The sequence below is a fragment of the Scyliorhinus canicula genome, chromosome 6, assembly GCF_902713615.1.
Source record: "Scyliorhinus canicula chromosome 6, sScyCan1.1, whole genome shotgun sequence".
In the NCBI taxonomy this organism is placed as follows: domain Eukaryota; kingdom Metazoa; phylum Chordata; class Chondrichthyes; order Carcharhiniformes; family Scyliorhinidae; genus Scyliorhinus; species Scyliorhinus canicula.
The window spans coordinates 210,220,979-210,243,780 of NC_052151.1; the positions used below are offsets into that span (position 1 = coordinate 210,220,979).

A 22,802-nucleotide genomic window follows, 5' to 3' on the forward strand; every position below is an offset into this window, starting at 1 on the left:
TCCTGGATAGTCTATCCATTCCGGGGGCAACCTCTGTCACTGCCCGTCTGGCCCAACGACCACCCATAACCCGCACCGACTGCAGAGGCCGCTGGCTGCGCGGCAGAAGGCTATTGCCAACAGGGAATTGGCAACCGTGTTTAAGTGAACACTTCACAAATGTCAAGTGGATTCCATGGGTGGGTCATTGCCTAGCATCCCAATCACACCATGATGCCTGGACGATGTGCTTGAATACTGCGGGAGGCAAAACACACACGCAAACATCCAAACAACCAGGGAATTGGACACAGCTCCGGGGACATGTCCACGGCTGGAGGATGGGTGAGTGCCGTGGGGGCGGGGGGGGGGGGGGGGGGGGGGGGGGGTTGGTGCATGGAGAGGGTCAGCCCACATTGCAGAAGGAAATGACAGAGGCATCATAATGGTTTTGCGGAAAGATGTTTAATGGGTTGTGGAAACCCACTCCCGATGGTGCCGCCCCCACACCACCACCCCTCTCCGGTGCCCGGGGTGATCGTTGATGTGCTTTCCCCTCCGAGCTGTACCACTAGGCCTTGGTGTTTCCCCAGGATACACATCAGTGGTGGAGGCTGCCAGCTGCCTAACTCGTCCCATGGCCTTCGATTCGCCTGGCTGGAGGGCCCCGGCTCACTTGTTGGCGGCACATGCACAGCCATGCCGCCCTGACCCATGTGCTGACTGCAAGATGCGGCCTCATCAGAATGGTGGAACACGGGGGATCTGATGACCGCCATCCCAGTCCATGGGACAGGTCCAGCTTGGCTATTGATATTTACGGTTTCAGGCATCCTTCCCGATCGGTGCCCATAGGGCCCTGGGGTTCACCTTGGGATAAAGGTGCAGCTGGTTAGAGTCCCGGCTACCCTGCATCATCTGGCTGTGCCAGCCGCGGCGCTTCCCCATGGTCTGCACCATAGCTTTGATGCTCTGAGCGATGCTCCTCAGTGACTGGGCCATGCCCTGCAGCATCTCAGCCATGCCCTCCTGCGACAGAGACAAGCTCCGCAGCACCTCGGCCATTTCCATCTGAGATCGGGACATGTTCCGCAGAACATCATTCAAGGCCAGTCTGGTACTGGGTGACATCCCTAAGCGAGTCGTATGTTCTTCCGGGACCCTCAGCCATGGCCGTCACCAACTGCGCGACGCCTCGGACACCTTCACTCATGGTGCCGACGTCGTGCACCAGGCTTTCCACCACGGTCACCACCCGAGCAGTGCTGGCCTCGGTGCTAATCACTGCCTGTGCCATCTCCTGCGCCCATAGCTTCTGGGGCTCCTGCAAACAACTATGGATCTGTTGGTTTGACACAGACATCTCCCTCTGAACGCCCAGGTTGGTCCCGAACATCTCCATCAGCTCCAGGTACTTCTGTACCACAGGCTCAGCATCAGCTGGGGCCCCGATGAGTCCTGGGTCCAGTAGACTTCCGACTGCTATCTCGCCTCGGGGTTCCAGTCTCCACCGGATGTGCATCATCAGTGGTGTGGTGCCCACCAGATTGTGCCCCTGAAGCCTGTCCACTAACATCTTCCAACAATATGTGTATCTCTTGAGGGTGGGGATGATAGCTGTGCCGCGACGACATTTGCATCCGTGGAGCTCCTCTCCACGGTGTTCTCCTTGGAGTCAGGAGAGGGGCCGCCCAGGATGGGCCGCCACCTAGAGGACCTGTGGGAGAATGGACATATGGTCAGTGGGAGGGATGGATGGGTTTGTCAGTAAGGCAATAACAACTGAGGTTTGGCAGGGCCTCTGGAACCCGGTGGCTCCTCACCTCTGCGGCATCTGCCAGCCTCCGCGTGCCTGACCGATCTGTCCTCGGCCACACTGGTTACCTCCAGGGCACGCTCCTTGAAGGAGATGAGGATTCTTGTGTCTAGCACCCCTCCCCCAATCTGGGCCCTCTCCCAACGATTATGGGAGAGCTTTTCCTGAGGAGACACATGCTTGGTTCACAGTGGTGTGAGAGGGGGTGTGAAGGGAGGGTGAGTGTTTCATGGGGAGTTTGGGGGGGGGGGGGGGGGGGGGAAGGGAAGTTGGTGCCTACTCACTCATGCTACCTGGTTTAGGTCGTTGACCTTTTCTCAGCATTGAAGGCCAGTCCTCCTAGTCATACACCGAGCTGACAGCTGCCACCACCTATTCCAGGCAGCACTGGCGGCCTTGTGGCTGACTCTCTGGGACCCTCGGGGGGGGGGGGGGGGGGGGGGGGGAGGAAGAGAGGGAGGGAGGAGGACAGGACATCTCTCAAGGCCTCCACGGTATCTAGCAGCTTCCCCAGGTCAGCATCTCTGAATCTTGGGGCCGGACTCCTGGGTGCCATTGTTGCGGGCTGGTTGGGGTTGGCTCAGCAAGTGCTGCTCGGCCTCGTTAGCGGGGGGGGCTGGTGAGCCTGGTCCTGGTGAATCAGCTGGCGAACCTTCATTTGCGATGAGGAACCCATGAGGCTTTGTTAAGTGGACCAATTAACATTGAATTGCATTGCCGGCCTCGCTGGGCCGAGTGACGGGAAGCTCGCGGCAATTTCTGCTTGCTATCACACTGGAAATGTTTCCGGGGAATTGCGCCCAATGTTTCTTAATTGCTATTGATATTTGAGGTTTCAGGCATCCAGTTAATATAAACACAATCGCACAGAGTTTGATATTTACCCCAGTTTCTGTATTTTACAGTCCGGATTCCTCAGAGCCACAGACAGTAGTTTCACTCCTGGATCTCCCAGTTTGTTGTTTCCCAGTCTAGACACAAGACAGAGTGAGAGAAACAAACTGAATCAAACCCTGGATCTGATAAAACTCTCTCTTTCTTGGATGTAGACAGAGACAATGAAAAATCTCAGAAAATTATTAACCAGGTTTTCCTGTCACTGACAACAAATCACTTTGTTCAACTCCCCATATAACGAAGGACTATGGCTAAAATCAAGGGCGGACGTTAATGAACATCAGGCAGGTGATTGGTTGGTGAATACTCATGTTTATTGTCCCTGTAAACTGATGCAGTCAGCCAAGCTTCAAGAACAACAGGCGGTAACTATTAGCAAGGTGGTGGAGACTAACAGGTCGAGAAGAAGTCCCACAGACATTGGTCCTGTTTAAGTATTTTGCGTAATTAGCTGGGAGGACAAGGAAAAAGACTGAAGGGAGGAAAGGCACACTGCTAACCAAGGTTGCGTGTTTCGATGTATCCAACACAGGAAGGACAGAATAGAAATTTAGTAATGATGTTGGATTCTCTAATTGGGGGATAAATAGTGTCAGTTGTAGCCACAAACGAGAGCCTGTTGGGTAGATTACCCATCAGGTGTGAGTCAAGGCACCCAAGGCTCATGGCAGCCATGGATTTATTTAGAAAGGAAAGATAGGGATAATCCAAGTACTGTGGTCTATGCTGTGGAGAATTGACATGGGGAGGCACAGAAAGCAGACATTCTGAGGGAAAGAGTTAGTAGCAAAATTAGAAAGAAAGCAGGACCTCATGGATAATAATAATCTCTGGCTAATTGCCTGAATAACATGCAAATTAGCTTAAAGACAGTCAAACATTTAGCTAAAGAGTTGGTGTGGGATAGAGGTATTCATGGCCATAGGGCATTGGCATCAGTACTGCGACAGGAAGGAGGTTGACTAAGCACACTTGAGCCAGGATGGATCCTCTTGGAAAGGCGTAATTGGGAGGCAGAAACGGATTTTAAACTTGTGATCTGAGTGGGCAGAGATGTACACAAATCAAAACCAGCTGAATATAAATGAAATAGCAAAGAACAGCCCAGGAAATTTAAAAACTGAAGATGGAAAGAAAATAGAATTATGGAAGATGATTCAAATAAAATAGGAGCTGTAAATACAATGATTTGAACTGTGCAGTAATGCACGCAGTACCCATACTTTAACAAGAGAACAGATGGCAGTAATACATTACAAAGTCTCCTACATAGGAGGAATTAGCAAGGCAGGACTACCACAAAATCAGGAGTCAGGATTCAACATTGCACAGTGGAGCATATTTGGAATGTAAAAGTAAAGATGGAGAAGCCGCAGTTATTAGGGAAAACATGATATCATTACAAAATAAAGGGTTGACCATGAGCAAGACACAGAGTCATGTAGATGGAAATCAATGATGGCAAAGGATCAATTAGATTACACCAATAGGGATGGTCAATAAACCACTTAATAGAGCAAGAGAAGTTGAGGAAGAAACATACAAGTTAGGCAAATAAGCAACATAAAAAATAGAATAACAATCATGAGGTATTTCAGCCTTCCAGATGTTAATTGACCAATAAAGTTCAGTGAGGGGGTAATGGAATGGATTTCCCACAATGTAAAGAGGACTCCTTTCTAACCCAACATGTAAGATGCCCAATAGGTGAAAATGCACTGCTGGATCTAGTGATGTGAATGAGCAAGAGTAGAGAGAAGTAGTAAAGGTTGTGGGGGAACATCTAGACAACACTGAACATGATATTTATATACTTTCAGATAATAATGAAGAAGGATGCAAGTATTTTTAGATTCTCATGTCCAACCATATTAACTATAATTTACTATAACTAAATTGTCAGACCCTTTTAGGTGACATGTATTTGTTAGCACAGTAAGAAGTCTTATGTCACCAGGTTAAAGTCCAACAGGTTTATTTGGAATCACTAGCTGTCGAGTGCAGCTCCTTCATCAGGAGAGTGAAGAGGTAGGTTACACAAACACAGCATATAAAGACAAAGCCAATGATGTAAGATGATACTTTGAAAGCGAGTCTTTGCAGGTAATTAAGTCTACAGGTCCAGACATGCAACTGGAGAGGGGGATATCACAGGTTAAAGAGGTGTGAATTGTCTCAAGCCAGGACAGTTGGTAGGATTTCGCAAGCCCGGGCCAGATGGTGGGGGGTTTAAATGTAATTAAATGCGCCGTTGCGCATGCTGAAGGCCGCCTTGGAGAACGCTTACCCGAAGATCAGAGGCTGAATGCCCTTGACTGCTGAAGTGTTCCCCGACTGGAAGGGAACATTCCTGCCTGGTGATTGTCGCGCAATGTCCGTTCATCCATTGTCTCAGTGTCTGCATGGTCTCGCCAATGGACCACGCCTCGGGACATCCTTTCCTGCAGCGTACGAGGTGGATAACGTCGGCTAAGTTACACAAAGTACTGTGTACTTGGTGGGTCATGTTCTCACGTGTAATGGTGGTATCCATGTTGATGATCTGGCATGTCTTGCAGAGGTTGCCATGGCAGGGTTGTGTGGTGTTGTGGTTGCTGTACTCTTGAAGGCTGGGTAGTTTGCTGCAAACAATGGTCTGTTTGAGGTTGCATGGTTGTTTGAAGGCAAGTAGTGGGGGTGTGGGGATGACCTTGCAAAGATGTTAGTCTTCATCGATAATGTGTTGAAGGCTCCGAAGATGTCTGGCCTGGACTTGCAAAATCCTACCAACTGTCCTGGCTTGAGACAATTTACACCTCTCTAACCTATGATTATCCCTCTCTCCAGTAGCATGTCTGGACAAGACTTAATTACCTGCAAAGCCTTTCATTCAAAGTATCACCTCGCATGATTGACTTTGTCTACATATGTGCTTGTAGAACCCTCATCTTCACTCACCTGAAGGAGCTGCGGTCCAAAAGCTAGGTGATTCCAAACAAACCTGTTGGATTTTAACCTGGTATTGTAAGACTTCTTACAGTGCCCACCCCAGTCCAACGCCGGCATCTCCACTTCATGCATTTGTTGCCCATAAGGATTAGTTTAAAATGATCCTGTCACTAAACATCATTCCTAATGCCTGCATTGAAACTGTTTCTCTCTAGTTCAAATTAATTATTTGTCTCCCTTCACTACAGAGCAACAACATAATCCATGACTGTTCTACAATTTTCCCATGAGTTAGTTGCAAATAGTTACCTCAACACCTGACATTTATGCAGTATGGGCCCCAGCCGCTGGAGGCCTTCACACTGAATGCAACAGTTCTCCAAATCAAGCTCCTTGATTGTATCACAAGAGACAGTAATAAGAGACAGGACCACACAGTCAATCGGTGTCAGTTTCAAGTCAGAAAAACTAAGTGTCTCCACGGATCCCACTGTGTTCTGAGCCAGTGCTTTATTCTGAGACTCAAACAGGTAGTGGAATGTGTTCAGGAGGTTCCTTTTGCCAGTTACTGTCGCTGTGTTTCCAATCTGTTCTTCAACCTTCTCCTTCACCCAGTCAATCACTCGGCAGGTTGTTTGATGAAGAAATGGACCCAGAAACTCCTCCAGGGGCCGAGCTGACTGTGGGGAGGAGAGACCAGCAACAAAACGTAGAAATATCTCAAATCGACCATCTTCCTCGCTGTGGGCTTCATTGAGGAGTTTCCCGATATCCCCGGGATCTGCAGTCAGAAATTGTACGATTGCAGCTACAAACTCCTGGATGGTGAGGTGTGGGAATGTGTAAACCACACTCTGGACAGAATCATCTCTCTCCAAAAGTTCCATCAGGAACCCAGACAGGAACTGGGAAGGTTGCAGATTGTACTTGATCAAATCTCCATTTCTGAACACAATCTTCTTCTCGGAGACTCCTGTGAAGGCCATCTCACCAAGCTTCAGAAACACATCACGGGGGCTTTCAATCTCTCGGCCATGGTTTTTCAGAATGTTGTAAATATAGTAGGAATATAGTTGGGTGATGGTCTTGGGAACTTGCTGCTGTTTCCTGTCTCTTTGTGTAAAGAAGGGACCCACTGACAGACCGAGGATCCAGCAGTAGGAAGGGTTGTAGCACATGGTGTACAGGATCTCGTTCTCCTCCACATGTTTGAAAACAGCTTCTGCCACTGTCTGATCGTCAAAAAACTTGTTGAAATATTCCTTCCGTTCATCACCAACAAATCCCAGGATTTCAGCCCAGACACTGATCTCCGCCTTTTCCAATAAATGTAATGCAGTGGGGCGGCTGGTCACTAGCACTGAACATCCTGGGAGCAGCTTGTGCTGTATTAAACTGTACACAATGTCAGAAACTTCACACCAGCATTCGGGATCTGTGCACAAGGACTGAGGTTCTGTATTTCTCCGATTGTCAGCAAAATCAATCTTGTCATTGAATTCATCCAAACTATCAAATATAAACAGCAATCCCTCTGGATTCTTCCAGAGTTCTCCCAGAACATCCCCAAAGTAAGGATACTGATCCAGTATCAGATTCCTCAGGTTTATTCTGCAGTTAATGTTGTTCAAATCCCGGAATTTAAAACTGAAAACAAATTGAAACTTTGGGTATATTTTCCCAGTGGCCCAGTCATAAACAATTTTTTGTACCATTGTTGTTTTTCCAATTCCCGGGACTCCACTCACTGCGGCTGAACTCCCAGATTTGGATTTTCTCTGGGAAAAGCTGCTCTGGAACAATTGATCAGTTCGAATTTTCTCCAGTTCTCTCCGGAGTTGTTTTTCTCTCCACTCTTCATGGTGTCGGCCTCTTGCCAGCAGTTCATGTTCTACAAGTGTCCGATCTCGAACAGTAGAAATGACCGTCAGCTCAGCGTATCGATCAACCAGCTGGGAAATCCGAACCTTCTCCTTTATTAGGATAGTGTTCACTCTCAGTGTTTCAGTTTGTTCCCGGAGTGTCTCCTTGTGTTTCTGCTGAACATCTACAATTAAAACAGAAAGAGTGTTAGCTGCGTAAACATTAAAAGCTCCTCAATAAGATCTTGTTGATAGATAAAATTCATTTTACAGTTTCAGTTGCATGTTCTGCAGGAAATGAAACTGGTATTGAAAACGTTGCATGAAAGTGAGCAACGACCAAGAAAAGTTTCAAAGTATCACTTGTTTGAGCTATTTACTGAATATGGAGATTTTAAAAGTGATATTCTCAGTGTGATGGTTAATACTTTCCAACCTGCCCTTGCAATAGCGACCTGGTTACACAACAGTAAATGCTCTAAAGTACATTGCACTGGGGTGGCTCCCGGAACCAGTTTTAAAAATACCGACAAACAGGTTAAGTTGCAAAGGAACACTGTTCAAGGGAAATGCCTCCAATTACAGCCTGTTCGGCCCTGCTAATAGGCGCAGTTTTGAACTGATCCACAGGAAGCGTGGGAGAGAAGTAATCTGCGATTGGAGGAAAGCGAACAGGAGCAGCAGGGAGTCAGAGCCCAGGGAAATAGTGTGTCAGAAGCATGGCTCAGACAAACAAGCGAGACCAAGAGCGGGGCCTGAAAGGAGCAGTGAGTCAACGAGTGTGGTCCGGGGAGAGCACTGAACCAGAGAACTCGGCCCGGAGAGAGCACTGAACCAGAGAACTCGGCCCGCGGAGAGCACTGAACCAGAGAACTCGGCCCGGAGAGAGCACTGAACCAGAGAGCACGGCCCGGAGAGAGCACTGAACCAGAGAACTCGGCCCGGAGAGAGCACTGAACCAGAGAACTCGGCCCGCGGAGAGCACTGAACCAGAGAACTCGGCCCGGAGAGAGCACTGAACCAGAGAGCTCGGCCCGGAGAGAGCACTGAACCAGAGAACTCGGCCCGGAGAGAGCACTGAACCAGAGAACTCGGCCCGGAGAGAGCACTGAACCAGAGAACTCGGCCCGGAGAGAGCACTGAACCAGAGAACTCGGCCCGGAGAGAGCAGCGATCCAGAGAACTCGGCCCGGAGAGAGCGCTGAACCAGAGAGCTCGGCCCGGAGAGAGCACTGAACCAGAGAACTCGGCCCGGAGAGAGCACTGAACCAGAGAGCTCGGCCCAGGGAGAGCACTGAACCAGAGAACTCGGCCCGGAGAGAGCACTGAACCAGAGAACTCGGCCCGCGGAGAGCACTGAACCAGAGAACTCGGCCCGCGGAGAGCACTGAACCAGAGAACTCGGCCCGGAGAGAGCGCTGAACCAGAGAGCTCGGCCCGGAGAGAGCACTGAACCAGAGAACTCGGCCCGGAGAGAGCGCTGAACCAGAGAGCTCGGCCCGGAGAGAGCACTGAACCAGAGAGCTCGGCCCGGAGAGAGCACTGAACCAGAGAACTTGGCCCGGAGAGAGCAGCGATCCAGAGAACTCGGACCGGAGAGAGCAGCGATCCAGAGAACTCGGACCGGAGAGAGCACTGAACCAGAGAACTCGGCCCGGAGAGAGCACTGAACCAGAGAACTCGGCCCGGAGAGAGCACTGAACCAGAGAGCTCGGCCCGGAGAGAGCAGCGATCCAGAGAACTCGGCTCGTAGAGAGCAGCGATCCAGAGAACTCGGCCCGTAGAGAGCAGCGATCCAGAGAACTCGGCCCGGGGAGAGCACTGAACCAGAGAACTCGGCCCGGAGAGAGCACTGAACCAGAGAACTTGGCCCGGAGAGAGCAGCGATCCAGAGAACTCGGCCCGGAGAGAGCACTGAACCAGAGAACTCGGCCCGGAGAGAGCGCTGAACCAGAGAACTTGGCCCGGAGAGAGGACTGAACCAGAGAACTCGGCCCGGAGAGAGCACTGAACCAGAGAACTCGGCCCGGAGAGAGCACTGAACCAGAGAACTCGGCCCGGGGAGAGCAGCGATCCAGAGAACTCGGCCCGTAGAGAGCAGCGATCCAGAGAACTCGGCCCATAGAGAGCAGCGATCCAGAGAACTCGGCCCGGGGAGAGCACTGAACCAGAGAACTCGGCCCGGGGAGAGCACTGAACCAGAGAACTCGGCCCAGAGAGAGCACTGAACCAGAGAACTCGGCCCGGAGAGAGCGCTGAACCAGAGAGCTCGGCCCGGGGAGAGCACTGAACCACAGAACTCGGCCCGGGGAGAGCACTGAACCAGAGAACTCGGCCCGGGGAGAGCACTGAACCAGAGAACTCGGCCCGGAGAGAGCACTGAACCAGAGAACTCGGCCCGGAGAGAGCACTGAACCAGAGAATTCGGCCCAGAGAGAGCAGCGATCCAGAGAACTCGGCCCGGAGAGAGCACTGAACCAGAGAACTCGGCCCGGAGAGAGCAGCGATCCAGAGAACTCGGCCCGGAGAGAGCACTGAACCAGAGAACTCGGCCCGGAGAGAGCACTGAACCAGAGAACTCGGCCCGGAGAGAGCAGCGATCCAGAGAACTCGGCCCGGGGAGAGCACTGAACCAGAGAACTCGGCCCGGAGAGAGCAGTGATCCAGAGAGCGTTGGCGGGGGCAGCAGCGATCCAGAGAGTGTCGCCGGGGGCAGCAGCGATCCAGAGAGCGTCACCGGGGGCAGCAGCGATCCAGAGAGCGTCGCCGGGGGCAGCAGCGATCCAGAGCGCGTCGCCGGGTGCAGCAGCGATCCAGAGAACGCCGCTGGGGGCAGCAGCGATCCAGAGAGCGTCGCCGGGTGCAGCAGCGATCCAGAGAACGCCGCCGGGTGCAGCAGCGATCCAGAGAGTGTCGCCGGGGGCAGCAACGATCCAGAGAGCGTCGCCGGGGGCAGCTGCGATCCAGAGCACGTAGCCGGGTGCAGCAGCGATCCAGAGAGCGCAGCCCAGGTGGCACAGTGCAGAGATCTGGGCCCAGGGGAAGCAGAGAGTTGGCACCAATTTGTGGAGAGACTGGCTGGGAGACATGTGTGCGAGCCATTGTGGAGCCTCTGGTCAAGGGGGTAGTGATGGGTGGAAATATTTACTGCTGTGTGGGGGAGATTGATTATGTGAGAGTCAAGAATGTTTTTCACAGTTAGTCTGAGAGAATGTTAATGTGAAAAGGAGTGTGTGTGTGTGTGAGAGAGAGAGTGAGTGCAAGAGAGTGTCTTGAGTGTGAGAGAGCAAGTGAGAGAGAGCCTGAGTGACAGAGTGTAAATGAGTGTGCGCGAAAGTGACTGTGGAGGCGAGCAGGAGTCTGCCTTACTTCCAGTCTCAGCTTTCCAACTCGCTTCCATCCCAACACATACACTTAAAAAAAACATTTTTACTCAAGGTGTTGACAGGGTAAACATTGAGAGGATGTTTCCGCTCATGGGAGCGTCTCGGATCAGAGGGCATAGTCGCAAAATAAATGGGTGCCAATTTGAGACAGGGATGAGGATAAATTTATTCTCTCAAGAGGGTTGAGCGCCTTTGGAACTCCTTGCCACAGAGAGCTGTGGGGCAGTCCTTGTATATATTGAAGGCCGAGATAGATAGATTCTTGATCAGTAAAGGAATCGAGGGTTACGAGGACATGGAACTATCACACGGAACATTTTCCTATACTGGTGTGGCAGGATGGAGGAGTGGGAGGCAGCAGGAAGAACTGTTTAACCATCTCGCTTGAGCCGTTCCAGTGTGGGATTGGCTTGATTGACCTCATGGAATCTTCCTGCTGAGCATCTGATTTGTTTATGAGAGGAATGGTTTCTCGGGGACAGGAAACCCTAAACATCTGGCTCAAGGCTGTGTCCCTTGCGGTGAGCCCAGAGCGATCGTGCACACACAGGTTTGCATTATGATTCATAGAGTTAACGGCGTCCTGGCTGGTCTGTATGAGATATCATAGACCGCCGCTATTGGGGAGATTGGGAAAACATTTCTCGCAAAGTCCCGCACCTGCATATACCTCAAATCTTCATACTTCTCGCCAAACCCCTCCAAACTTGCAAATCATTCCCCCAAGAACAAATCCTTCATTTCCTTAATCCCCCTCCCATCCCATCCACGAAACCTCGCATGCATCCTCCACAGCTCAAATCAGTGATTCCCCTAATCTGTATCCCTCGTGACCTGGCCACCAGCTTAAATTGCTGTCCAAACTGCCTCCAAATCTTCAACGTGGCTACCACCACTGGACTCACCGACTACTTACTTGGGACCAGCGGAAGCGGTGCTGTTACCAGCTCCCACAACCGCGCGCCCCCCCCCACCCCCACAAGAGCCCACATCCATCTTCACCCACAGAGCACGCCCCGTCCTTGCTCCAGCCCCGCACCTTCTCTGCATGCACCACCCAATAATAATACAGCATGTTTGGTAGGCCAGCAGCTCTCCGCCTCGTCCCCGTCCCTTCTGCAGTATCACCCTCCTAATCCTTCCCTCCCCAAACAAACGAGGACATCAGCCTCCTGAAGATAGACTTCGGCAAAAAGAGCGGCAGACATTGGAATAAAAACAGGAATCGTGGCAAAACATTCATTTTAACTACCTGTATCCGGCCCGCCAACGACAGAATGAGATTGTCCCATCTTGACAAATCAGCCTTCACCCTCCCCACCAAACTAGTGAAATTGAACTTCCTAAGCAGGCGGAGCAGGGAGGGGCGTGGCCTCCCAAACTTGCTATATTATTATTGGGTGGCGAATTCACAGAAGGTGCGGGTTTGGAGCAAGGTGGGGGTGGGGGATGCTCTGTGGGTGAAGATGGAGATGGGGCTGGAGCAAGGTGGGGGGGGGGGCTGCACTGTGGGGGAAGATGGAGGTGGGGCTGGAGCAAGGTGGGGGGGGTGCTCTGTGAGTGAAGATGGAGGTGGGGCTGGAGCAAGGTGGGGTGTTCTGTGGGTGAAGATAGAAGTGGGACTGGAGTAAGGTCGGGGGATGCTCTGAAGATGAAGATGGAGGTGGGGCTGGAGCAAGGTGGGGGGGTGCTCTGAAGATGAAGATGGAGGTGGGGCTGGAGCAAGGTGGGGGGGGGGTGCTCTGTGGGTGAAGATGGAGGTGGGACTGGAGCAAGGTGGGGGGGGTGCTCTGTGGGTGAAGATGGAGGTGGGGCTGGAGCAAGGTGCGGGGGTGCTCTGTGGGTGAAGATGGAGGTGGGGCTGGAGCAAGGTGGGGGGGGTGCTCTGTGGTTGAAGATGGAGGTGGGGCTGGAGCAAGGTGGGGGGGGTGCTCTGTGGGTGAAGATGGAGGTGGGGCTGGAGCAAGGTGGGGGGGTGCTCTGTGAGTGAAGATGGAGGTGGGGCTGGAGCAAGGTGGGGGGGGTGCTCTGTGGGTGAAGATGGAGGTGGGGCTGGAGCAAGGTGGGGGGGTTCTCTGTGGATGAAGATAGAGGGGGGCTTGTGGGGGGGGTGGTTGGGGCTGCGGGTGCTGGTAACAGCGCCGCTCCGGCTGGCCCCAGGGAAGTAGTCAGCGTGTCCAGACGGAACAGCAGCCCCTTACCCACACTCTGACTCCCGGTGGGAAGACCGAGACCGCAAAATACTAGTTTACACGTCGAAAATGTCCCGAATCTTTGAAGCAACTCCATTATACTCCCCATCGATGTGCTCGGCTCAGAAATATACAGCAGCAGATCATCGTCATATAGGGACACCCAGGGCAGCACGGTGACGCACTGGGTTAGCCCTGCAGACTCATGGCGCCGAGGTCCCAGGTTCGATCCCGGGTCTTGGTCACTGTCCGTGTGGAGTTTTCACACATTCTCCCCGTGATTGCATGGGTTTCGCCCCCACAACCCAAATATGTGCAGGCTAGGTGGATTGGCCACGCTAAATTGCCCCTTAATTGGAAAAAATGAATTGGATACTCAAAATTTATTTCAAAAAATATAGGGACACCCCATTTCCCCATTTTCCTCCACCCGCCTCCCCCTTTTATCCCTTTCCACAAGCTCTTAAGCGCAATGGCCAAGGGCTCTATAGCTGGGGTAAACGGAAGGGGGAACATGGGGCACCTCTGCCTCATACCCCGGTGTAATGCAAATTTGTGTTGTGTGCGGACACACTTGCCATCGGCTCCTTATACAGCAGCTGCACCCACGCTACAAGCTTTCGCCCAATCCTGAATCTCTCCAGTACCCCTTTTCTGCATCCAATGCCACCACCACCTCAGTCTCCCTTCCCTCCGTCGGAGAAAGCATCATATTCAACAATCTCCTCACATTCGTGAACATGGTCTTCCCTTCACAAACCCCATCTGGTCTTCCCCAATCACATTTGGGAGACATCCTTCCAACCTTAATGCCAACACTCTGGCCAGTACCTTGGCGTCCACATTCAGCAGAGATATTGGCCTATACGATCCACACTCCACCGGATCCTTGTCCTTCTTCAATGAGATGAAAGCCTTCTCCATTGTTTGCGGCAAGACACCGTACCATAGCGTCCTCGAACACTCCCACCATCAATGGTGCCAAATCTGTCCCTCAATTTTTTACAAAATTCGACCGGGAACACCACGGGTCCCACCGCCTTCCCTGGACGCATCCTCCCAATCGTCACCTTCGCCTCTGCTCCCCCACCAGCTCCTGCTACCTTGCCCTTTCCTCCTCTCCCAGCCTCAGATACTCCAGCTATCTCGAAATTCCCTCTTGTCCCACTCCTCCTCCGGCGGTTCAAAACTACACAGGTCCCTATAAATTCAACAAATACTTGGTCTGCACCAGAGCCACCACCGACTCGCCCGCCTTGTCCCGTCCCCAAACTATGACCTTCGCCGCAGCCTCCCTCTGGAACTGACCAGCCAACATACGTCCTGCCTTCCTCCCATACTCAAGACAGCCCCCCTCGTCCTTCTCTACTGACGCACCATTTTCCCCGTGGACAATAGGTTGAAACTCTCCTACAACTCCTTCCTCTTTGCCAGCAGCCCCGGGTCCCCCACCTCCACAATCTTTTCTATCAGTCGGTGCCGTTCCTCCCTCTCCTCCCTGTCCAGCTTGGTTTTAAACGAGATCACCTCCCACCTCACTACCCACTTCTGAGCCACCCAAATTACCTCCCACGAGCAAGTAAATAACATATACTCCTCAATCACCTTCCCAATCTTGTCACAGAAGCTCTGGTCCACTAATAATCCCACATCCATTTTCCATCCCGGCCTCTGGGCTACCACCTTCTCCAAAACCACATCCATTCAGTGAGGAACTTGACCCGAAATCACAATTGCAGAGTACTCTGACCTCTTAATCCCAGACAATAGTGCCTTTCCCACCACAAAAAAATCAATCTTTGAATACACCTTGTCCTAAGCATCAACTGATCCTTCACCCTCAAAAGGGTCTCCTGCAGCATTACGTCGGTCTTAAAACTCTTCATGTGCAAAGACGCTCAATCTCTTCACTGGTCCCCTTCCACATTCCATGTCACTATTCTGACCGGGGGTCTCTCACCCCCTCCCACCCCTCCTATCCGCCATCATCATAACCACAGGCCTGCCCCTCTGGCCTGATCCACCCAACCCGTTCGTTATCGTCGACCCTCCCAGAATCCCTCCATCGACGTCTTCTTGCAAACACCTCTTCCAGTATTGATCCCCACCCTTCACACCTCCCAGGCTCATCGAAACCTGCTTGACCAGGCTCCAACAAGCTTGGCACCTCCCCCCCCCACCCACCACACTCCCACTCACTAGCTAACCTTCGCTTGCTAGTGCGGAGATCCCTGCCAGAGTCCCCCTCCTCCCATTCCTTTCCTCAATAACCGGGCCCGGCCCCCTCACCCCACCAATTCCCCACATTAAAGGCCAGAGCAAAACCGCACCCCCAAATAAAGACAAATCCAAAACACAGTGCACATGTAAACAACTATAAACAAAGGGAAACTACACTCCCCCATTCAAAAGAAAAAGAAAATCAAATAACCCACCCCTGTGAAATACAAAATGAGAAAAAGACTAAAGCACAATCTCCACCCCTCAAACCAAGTCCCAGTCCCATCTCTCAACTCAGTCCCAGTCCTTCAGTCTTCACGAAGGCCTCCCCCGACTCAAAATAGAAATCCCTCGGAGTTGTGCGTCACTCTCAACTTTACAGCATAGACCAGGCATTGTCAAACTCGGGGGGCGTGACCCGCGGGTGGATCGTGGGCAGGTGTCGGGAGGGTCTCGGAGCCATCCGTCGCGGCCCTCCCGATCACGCAAATCCACACGCAACAGCCGGCTTTTAATAATGTCGGCTGCGAGCGTCCTTCAAAATGGGCCAGGAACATGCGTGCCCAATCATCGGTGCGCATGCGCAAACCTATGCGCATGCGCTCCAATGATTGGGGACGCATGCGCAGTGCAGCCGCATTTTTAAAAATCTGGTCGCAGCATTATTTTCCAAGTTCGGGAGGGCCAAAGGGACCCAAAACCATTTTTTCCATTTTTGTCAGCAACAAACAAGGCAAGAGAAAATGATGGATTGCACGGCGTGGGCCGCAAAGGTCGGCCGGCGTGGGCCGCAAAGGTTAGCCAGTTGGTAGAAATGGGTCCCCGGAAAAAAAAGTTTGAAAAACACTGGCATAGACCACTCCAAGCCTCAAGTGCCGCCTTCACCTGTCTGATTCGCCTACTTAGCCATCAAGTTTTGGTATAATTGTATTCCCACACCTTCCCACTTCACCTCTCGCTGCTGCTTCGCCCAACTCAAGATCTTCTCATTCACATAGAACTTATGGAAGCTGATTATGACCGCCCTTGGTGGCTCATTAGCTTTCAGCTTCTGCCTGAGCACTCGATGTGCCCCGTCCAACTCATAACGGTAGAGTTCTTCCCCCTCCCCTACCAACTCTCCCAGCATCTTTGCAAAGTACTCTGTCGGCCCAGAGCCATCGGCCCCCTCAGGCAAGCCCACAACCGCAGATTTTGCCGCCTCGACTTCTTCTCCAGGTCCTCTACCTCAGCTTTGAGCTCTTTGTTGTCCTCCGCCACCCTCCACAGTTCCTCATCCATCATGCTGAACTGGTCGCTATGCTGCGACAGAGTCCCCTCCACCCCCTTCAGCTTCTCTCCTTGCTCCCACACCTCGACCGACGTCTTCATCGCCGTCACCTTTTCTGGGGCAATAGCCTCCTCCACCCACTGTTTCATTGCAGCCATCATCTCCCTCCGCAGCTCCTCCATGTGCTTGACGAACTGCCTCTCAAACTCCCCCGCCATCACCTCGGTCAGAGTTTCCATTATGAGGGGAACTGCCCCACCCAGTGACCCAACCTCCACCATCTTCCTTTCTGTCGGAGTCACCAACTCACTCGACAGCGGACTGCTCGCCCCCTTCTTTCCAGCGCCCTTCTGGGTCTTCAACATCTCGCACCGTCCTGATAATTCCCACACCAGCTTATTCACTAAGTACCCCTCTAAGGCATCAGAAAAATAGAGGTCCAGCTTTTCAAACTAGATAGAAGAAAAAATCAAAAGCTTGCATGTGAGAAAATAAATAAGTCCAATAATAATAAGTCCAAAAACCAGATACTCTAGCAGGAGCCACCTACGGTGTGACCTACATGCGGTCACAAGTCAGAATCTGACACAACATCTTAAACAAATGCTCCAGTCAATCATTCAGATTCTCCAAAGTTAAATTATTTTAAATCTCCATTTCATTTCTTACCTTTAAGGTGACTGGGTAATTCAGATCCTCTTCTAATATTCATGTAATCAAATGGATCAGATCCTGTTGAAATAAATTAACTTCCATGAAATCAGATCTGCTCAATATTACAGTAATATTTGCAGTGTTTGAATCTGAAATTCAATTCACTGTGATTTTACCGTACCAAGTTCCTGTATTTCTTGCAGTATTTTGTCCAACTTTGGGACCCCATGACGAATTTTCACAAAGGATTCCCACATCACCCTTCGAGCCTTAGTGCCTTTCTCCATCACCAGATTTATGAGAAGTTTGGAACTGTCTGTCCGGTTTCCCTTCTCCACAAGCTCAGTGATTTTCTGTAAAGAATAATAATGAATATACAGAGTGAAAAATAAACTGTGAAGGAGAAGGAAAGCATGTACTCAATGATGAGATTTCCAAGTTTTTTTGAACTAAAGTTGCCAGGTGTCTGAGTCATTTCAGGCCTTTTGAAGAAGGGGATTCAAAGCTCACTCCCAGTGAGAGACATCCAGTAAGTTTGGGAGCTGGGAATTTGAAGCTGGGTGGGAAGAGGCGCCTTTTATCCCTTGATTTGCTGCACTCAAATTTCCAGTGAGTGGCCTTGCCCTGCTGTATGCAAGTGACTACAAGGGAGAAAGCTGATTGGTGAGCAGCAGGTCAGACAGGCAAGTCCTTCACATCAGGAGCGGAGCAGGAGAAATCCAGAGTGCAGTCTGGGAAGGTAAGTGGTATTTGTGTCTGTTACTTCAAATTGGGGAGGGAAAAAAAGGGCAAGTGACATCACAGTAAAGCTGTGACCCGATTGGCTAGTAGGGAATCTGTCTTAAATTTGAAATAAAACATTAAAAAAATTAATTAAAACTAATTAATGAACTAGGTAAAGAGTAACGAAACCAGAGGGCCGAGATTAGTATTTTGCATTTAATTTTACAGTACAAACTAGCGCCAGGGACCATATAGTTAATTGTAACTTAATATAACAATAATTTAAGTATTTATTTTAAATTAATTAACTAGTGCTTAAATGTCACTCAGCAGGGTGCAGTGCTCCAACTGTGACATGCGGGCAATCCATGACGCTTCCAGCATTCCGGTCGACGACATCTGCAGAAAGCAACTCCTCACAGACTGTGTGGTTCTGTTGGAGCAGCAGTTGGATGCACTTAAGAGCATGCAGGTGGCGGAAATAGATAGGAGTTATAGAGACGTAGTCACACCCAAGGTGCAAGCAGACAGAATACCATTTTGGATACTGTTTGGGTAGCCTCTCAGGGGAAAACAACAGCAGCCAGAACAGTGGCACCACAAATGGCTCTGTTGCTCAGCAGGGGAGGACAAAATACAGGAGAGCGATAGTAAGGGGCACAGATAGGTGCTTCTGTGGACATGAAGGAGACTCAAGGATGGTATGTTTCCTAACTGGTGCCAGGGTTAAGGATGTCTCTGAACGAACACAGGACATCCTGAAGGGGGGAGGGTGAACAGCCAGAGGTTGTAGTATACATAGGTGCTAACGACATAGGCACCAATATCCTGGCTGGGAGGTTGCTAGAGTTACTCGGGAGGATTTAAACTAGTATGGCAGGAGGGTGGGAACCAGCGCGTTAGCTCAGAAGGTGTAATAATTGAAGGGGAAATAAAGAACAAAAGTAAGAGAACAACATCACCCTGTCTGCTCAAACGCAATGGTTTGAAGTGCATTTGTTTCAACGACAGAATGTAAAGCAGATGAACTTAGTAAAAGTGCTCGATGATGTTGTGGCTATCACAGAAACTAGGTTAAAGGGCAGGATTGGCAGTTGATCGTTGGAGGATATAGATGCTTCTGGAGAGATAGCGGAGGATGTAAAAGGGGTGGGGGTGTAGCATTACTGGTTAAGGAAAATATTATAGCTGTACTGCTATAATCTTTATGAGGACACCTCGGAGGATTCATACAATAAGACAATCTGGGTAGAGCTCAGGAACAGGAAGGGGGCAATCACAAAGTTGGGCGTTTATTACAGCCCCGCCCCCAACTGCTAGCGAGAGATAGAGGAGTAGATAGGTAGAGAGATTTTGGATAGGTGCAAAAGTAACAGGGTTTTTGTGGTAGGAGATTTTAATTTCCTCTAAATTGACTGGGACTCACTTGGTGCTAGCGGCTTGGATGGGGCAGAGTTTGTTAGGTGTATCCAAGAAGGCTTCTTGATGCAATATGTAGATGGCCCAAATAGGGTTGGGGTAGTACTGGACCTGGTATTGGGGAATCAGCCTGGACAGGTGGTTAAGATTTCAGGAGGGAAACATTTTGGGAGTAGTGACCGCTATTCCTTAAGTTTTCAGGTACTTTTGGACAGGGATGAGAGTAGCCCTCATGTTAAGGTGCTAAACTGGAGAAAGGCAAATTACATTAGACAAGAATTGAAGAATTTGGAATGGGTGTGACTGTTGGAGGGTAAATCGCCATTGGACATGTGGTGGGAGTCTTTAAGCGACAGTTGATTAGGATTCTGTAAAGTCACGTTCCTGTGATAACGAAGGATAAGTGTGGGAAGTTCAGGGAGCCTTGGCTAACGAGGTATATTGTGAACCTTGTCAAAAATAAAATGTAGGCTTTTGTGCGGTCTAGAACAGTGGGGACAGTCAAAATCCTCGAGGAGTATAAAGAAAGTAAAAAGGTATTTAAGCGGGAAGTTGGGGGGGGGGGGGGGGGGGGGGGGGAGGTCATGAAAAGTCCTTGACAAGTGGATTAAGGTGAATCCCAAAGCTTTTTATTCATATGGCTGAGTCACTTTTGATTGGAGAAATTAAGCCCCATTAAACATGGAGGAGTCCATATTCATCAATTAAAAGAGAGCAGTAATCAGAAGGACATTTTATTGTCTATCTTTGGTCTCATGCCATGAGATTTCATGTGGTCCAGTTCAATATTTAGGACTCTCCCTGTACCAAATACCACTGGACTGTCATCTCTGGTGGATCCATCTACTGCGATAGGATATACCCAGGAATAGTAGCAGAGGAGTCTGGGATTCATTCCTGGAGATTGATCGTCAACAGCTCCATTATCACTGCAGCATGTGACTCCTTGTATGTTATAAGATGATCTGGACAACACCTGTTTTTTTCTCCTCCTTTGTTTATTAATCTTGCAAGTTCTATAATGTTTGAAACAAACTCATCCTATGTCTCTCCCACTTACCCGATGTTCTTGTCCACTGAAAATCCACTCATATGTTAACAATGAGTTGACTCCATCCACCCCTTCTTCAATTGCCTGTTCCAGTCTGTCCCGGTAGAATTTTGTCAACTGGAATAGCTGGTAGTCATCACACTTCATTATGAAATCAATATTGGCAGAGCTCGGATCTGTGAACACAAAATGGAGAAAACCAAACACACTGGGTGGGTGGGTGTGATCTATTGGTCCGCTGCACCTAAAAAGCAGCGCGCCTTGGCACGACGTGGCTGGTTAATGCCAGGAGACCCCGCTCCCAGGATCTACCCAGCTTGCCACACCTTGCGATCTCGCGAGACGTCACGTTGTGAAGCCCGCCCATTGTGTGCGGGATCACTTTTTGGCAAATCTGCATATTAAGGGCATCTATCCCCTTTACATTGGGACCTGATCGAACGGCACTCGTGGGGGTCTCCCAGGGGATCGGAGGCCCCAGGGTGCTCAGGGGTATCTAATACATCTGAAGGGTGTCCGTGGGCCGAGACGTCATTTAAAAATGGCATCCCAACCCCTCCCTGTACTGAAGAGTCGAGGCGAGCAGGGTTCCTCAGTGCAGGAAACAGGACTAAGTGCTGCCTCAGCCACACATTCCCCACTGAGGCCCCATATATTTTTAAAAATAAATTTAGAGTACCCAATTCATTTTTTTCCAATTAAGGGGCAATTTAGCGTGGCCAATCCACCTAGCCTGCACATCTTTGGGTTTGTGGGGGTGAGACCCACACAGACACAGGGAGAATGTGCAAACCCCAGGTGAACAGTGACCCTGGGTCTGGATTGAACTCGGATCCTCGGGGGCGAGAGGCAGCAGTGATAACCACTACATCACCGTGACGCCCCTTTCCCCCCCTTTTCTTTTTAATTTTTTTAAAAATGTATTCACTGAAATTTTATAAACATAATATTTTAAACACAAACAGCAAAGATAGAAAAGTACAAAGACAAAAGTTACACACAAATCTTTCATCAAAATTGTAACATAAAACTGAACTCCAACATAAAATTAAACTCCGAAAAGCTGACTGTGTCTACCTTTCAAAAAGGAGCTAAATGGTTGCCACCTCAGATAAAAATCGCCCCACTGACCCCCTGATGGTATACTTAACTTTCTCCAAGTGTAGAAAAGACATCAGATCACCCAACCAGGCAGAAGCACGAGGCGGTGTGGGAGACCTCCAGCAAAGCGATATTCACCTCTGGCTACCAAAGTAGCAAAGGTGAGAACATCCACCCCTACCCCACAGTGAAATGCCAGTGAGTCCAAGACCCCAGTTATGGCGACTGGTGGATGTAGGACTAGAACCATCCGAAAAATCTCCAACATCGTATTAAAAAATGAAACCCAAAAGCTAGCAAGTTTGGGACAAGACCAAAACCGGTGAGTATGGCTAGCTGGTGCAAGCAAGCATTTATCACACTGGTCTTCTAAACCCTGAAAAACCCACTCATCCTCGTCTTGGTCCAATGCGCTCTGGATAGTACTTTAAACTATATTAGACTCAGGAGGAAGTGGAGTTCACCCTGTAGAGGGCTTCCTTCCAAGCATCAGTAAGCACAGGATGCAGTTCCCTCCCCCACTTCATCTAAAGGGACTGGATCTTACAAAATGATAAGGCCATATAGATTGGAAATAGACCAATCATCAGGCTGTGCCAAGGGGAAAACCTTCCTTAGCAAGGAGGGGAGTGGGGCGAAAGGAAATGTCTGACAGGATTTGAAAGTAACGAAAATGAGGTTAGAAGGCAGATGACATTTGTCAGCCAGCTCCTCAAAACTGGCAAATCTGCTCTCTACGAATAGATTCCCAAAATCCACAAGTCCCTTGACCTTCCAAGACTTAAACGACAGGTCCAAACCCAAAGGCAAAAAGTGGTGATTATTACAAATAGGGGCTAAAGAAGACATGGAGAAATTTGAAATGTTGCTGAAACTGCTTCCAAATCCTGAGGTAGGAAATCACCAGAGGACTTGAAGATGATCCCGCAGGGGAGAAAGGCAGCGGTGCAGTAATTATAACATGGGGAGAGGAGGCGATGCATGAGCGTGCTTCCATTTTGCCCAAACCGAGTCAGGGTCGCTGAGCCATTGCAGGATCTTTTGAATGTTGGCAGCCCCAACAGTAAAACAAATGATTATAGAGGGCCAATCCTCCCGATCCGGTCTGTCTGGAGTAAAGCACTGTGGACTCTGGGGCTTTTATCCGCACAAATAAAAGCAGGAATCACTTTGTTGACCTTAATAAAAAATGATTTTAACAAAAAAATAGGGACACATTGAAAGAAAAATTGATTGTTTGGATCCTTCCTGCCCAGACATAGAGAGGCTACACTGCAGATCCACTTTGACATTACTGATGAGCA

The 22,802-nt window shown here is 50.1% G+C and overlaps 1 protein-coding gene across 4 annotated transcripts in view; it reads right to left on the reverse strand.

The window, feature by feature from the left end:
- Nucleotides 1-22,802, reverse strand: part of LOC119967847 (NACHT, LRR and PYD domains-containing protein 3-like) — a 30,605-nt gene that overhangs the window by 2,484 nt on the left and 5,319 nt on the right. For 3 of the 4 annotated variants that reach the window (XM_038800892.1, XM_038800891.1, XM_038800894.1), the window contains 5 exons: nt 20,407-20,573; nt 17,386-17,557; nt 17,220-17,282; nt 5,930-7,667; nt 2,680-2,766 (listed from right to left, as the gene is read on the reverse strand). In XM_038800892.1, coding sequence (XP_038656820.1) covers nt 2,680-2,766; nt 5,930-7,667; nt 17,220-17,282; nt 17,386-17,557; nt 20,407-20,573 — 2,227 coding nt within the window. The remainder of the gene's footprint in view (nt 1-2,679; nt 2,767-5,929; nt 7,668-17,219; nt 17,283-17,385; nt 17,558-20,406; nt 20,574-22,802) is intronic. The other variant, XM_038800893.1, reaches the window with a different exon arrangement.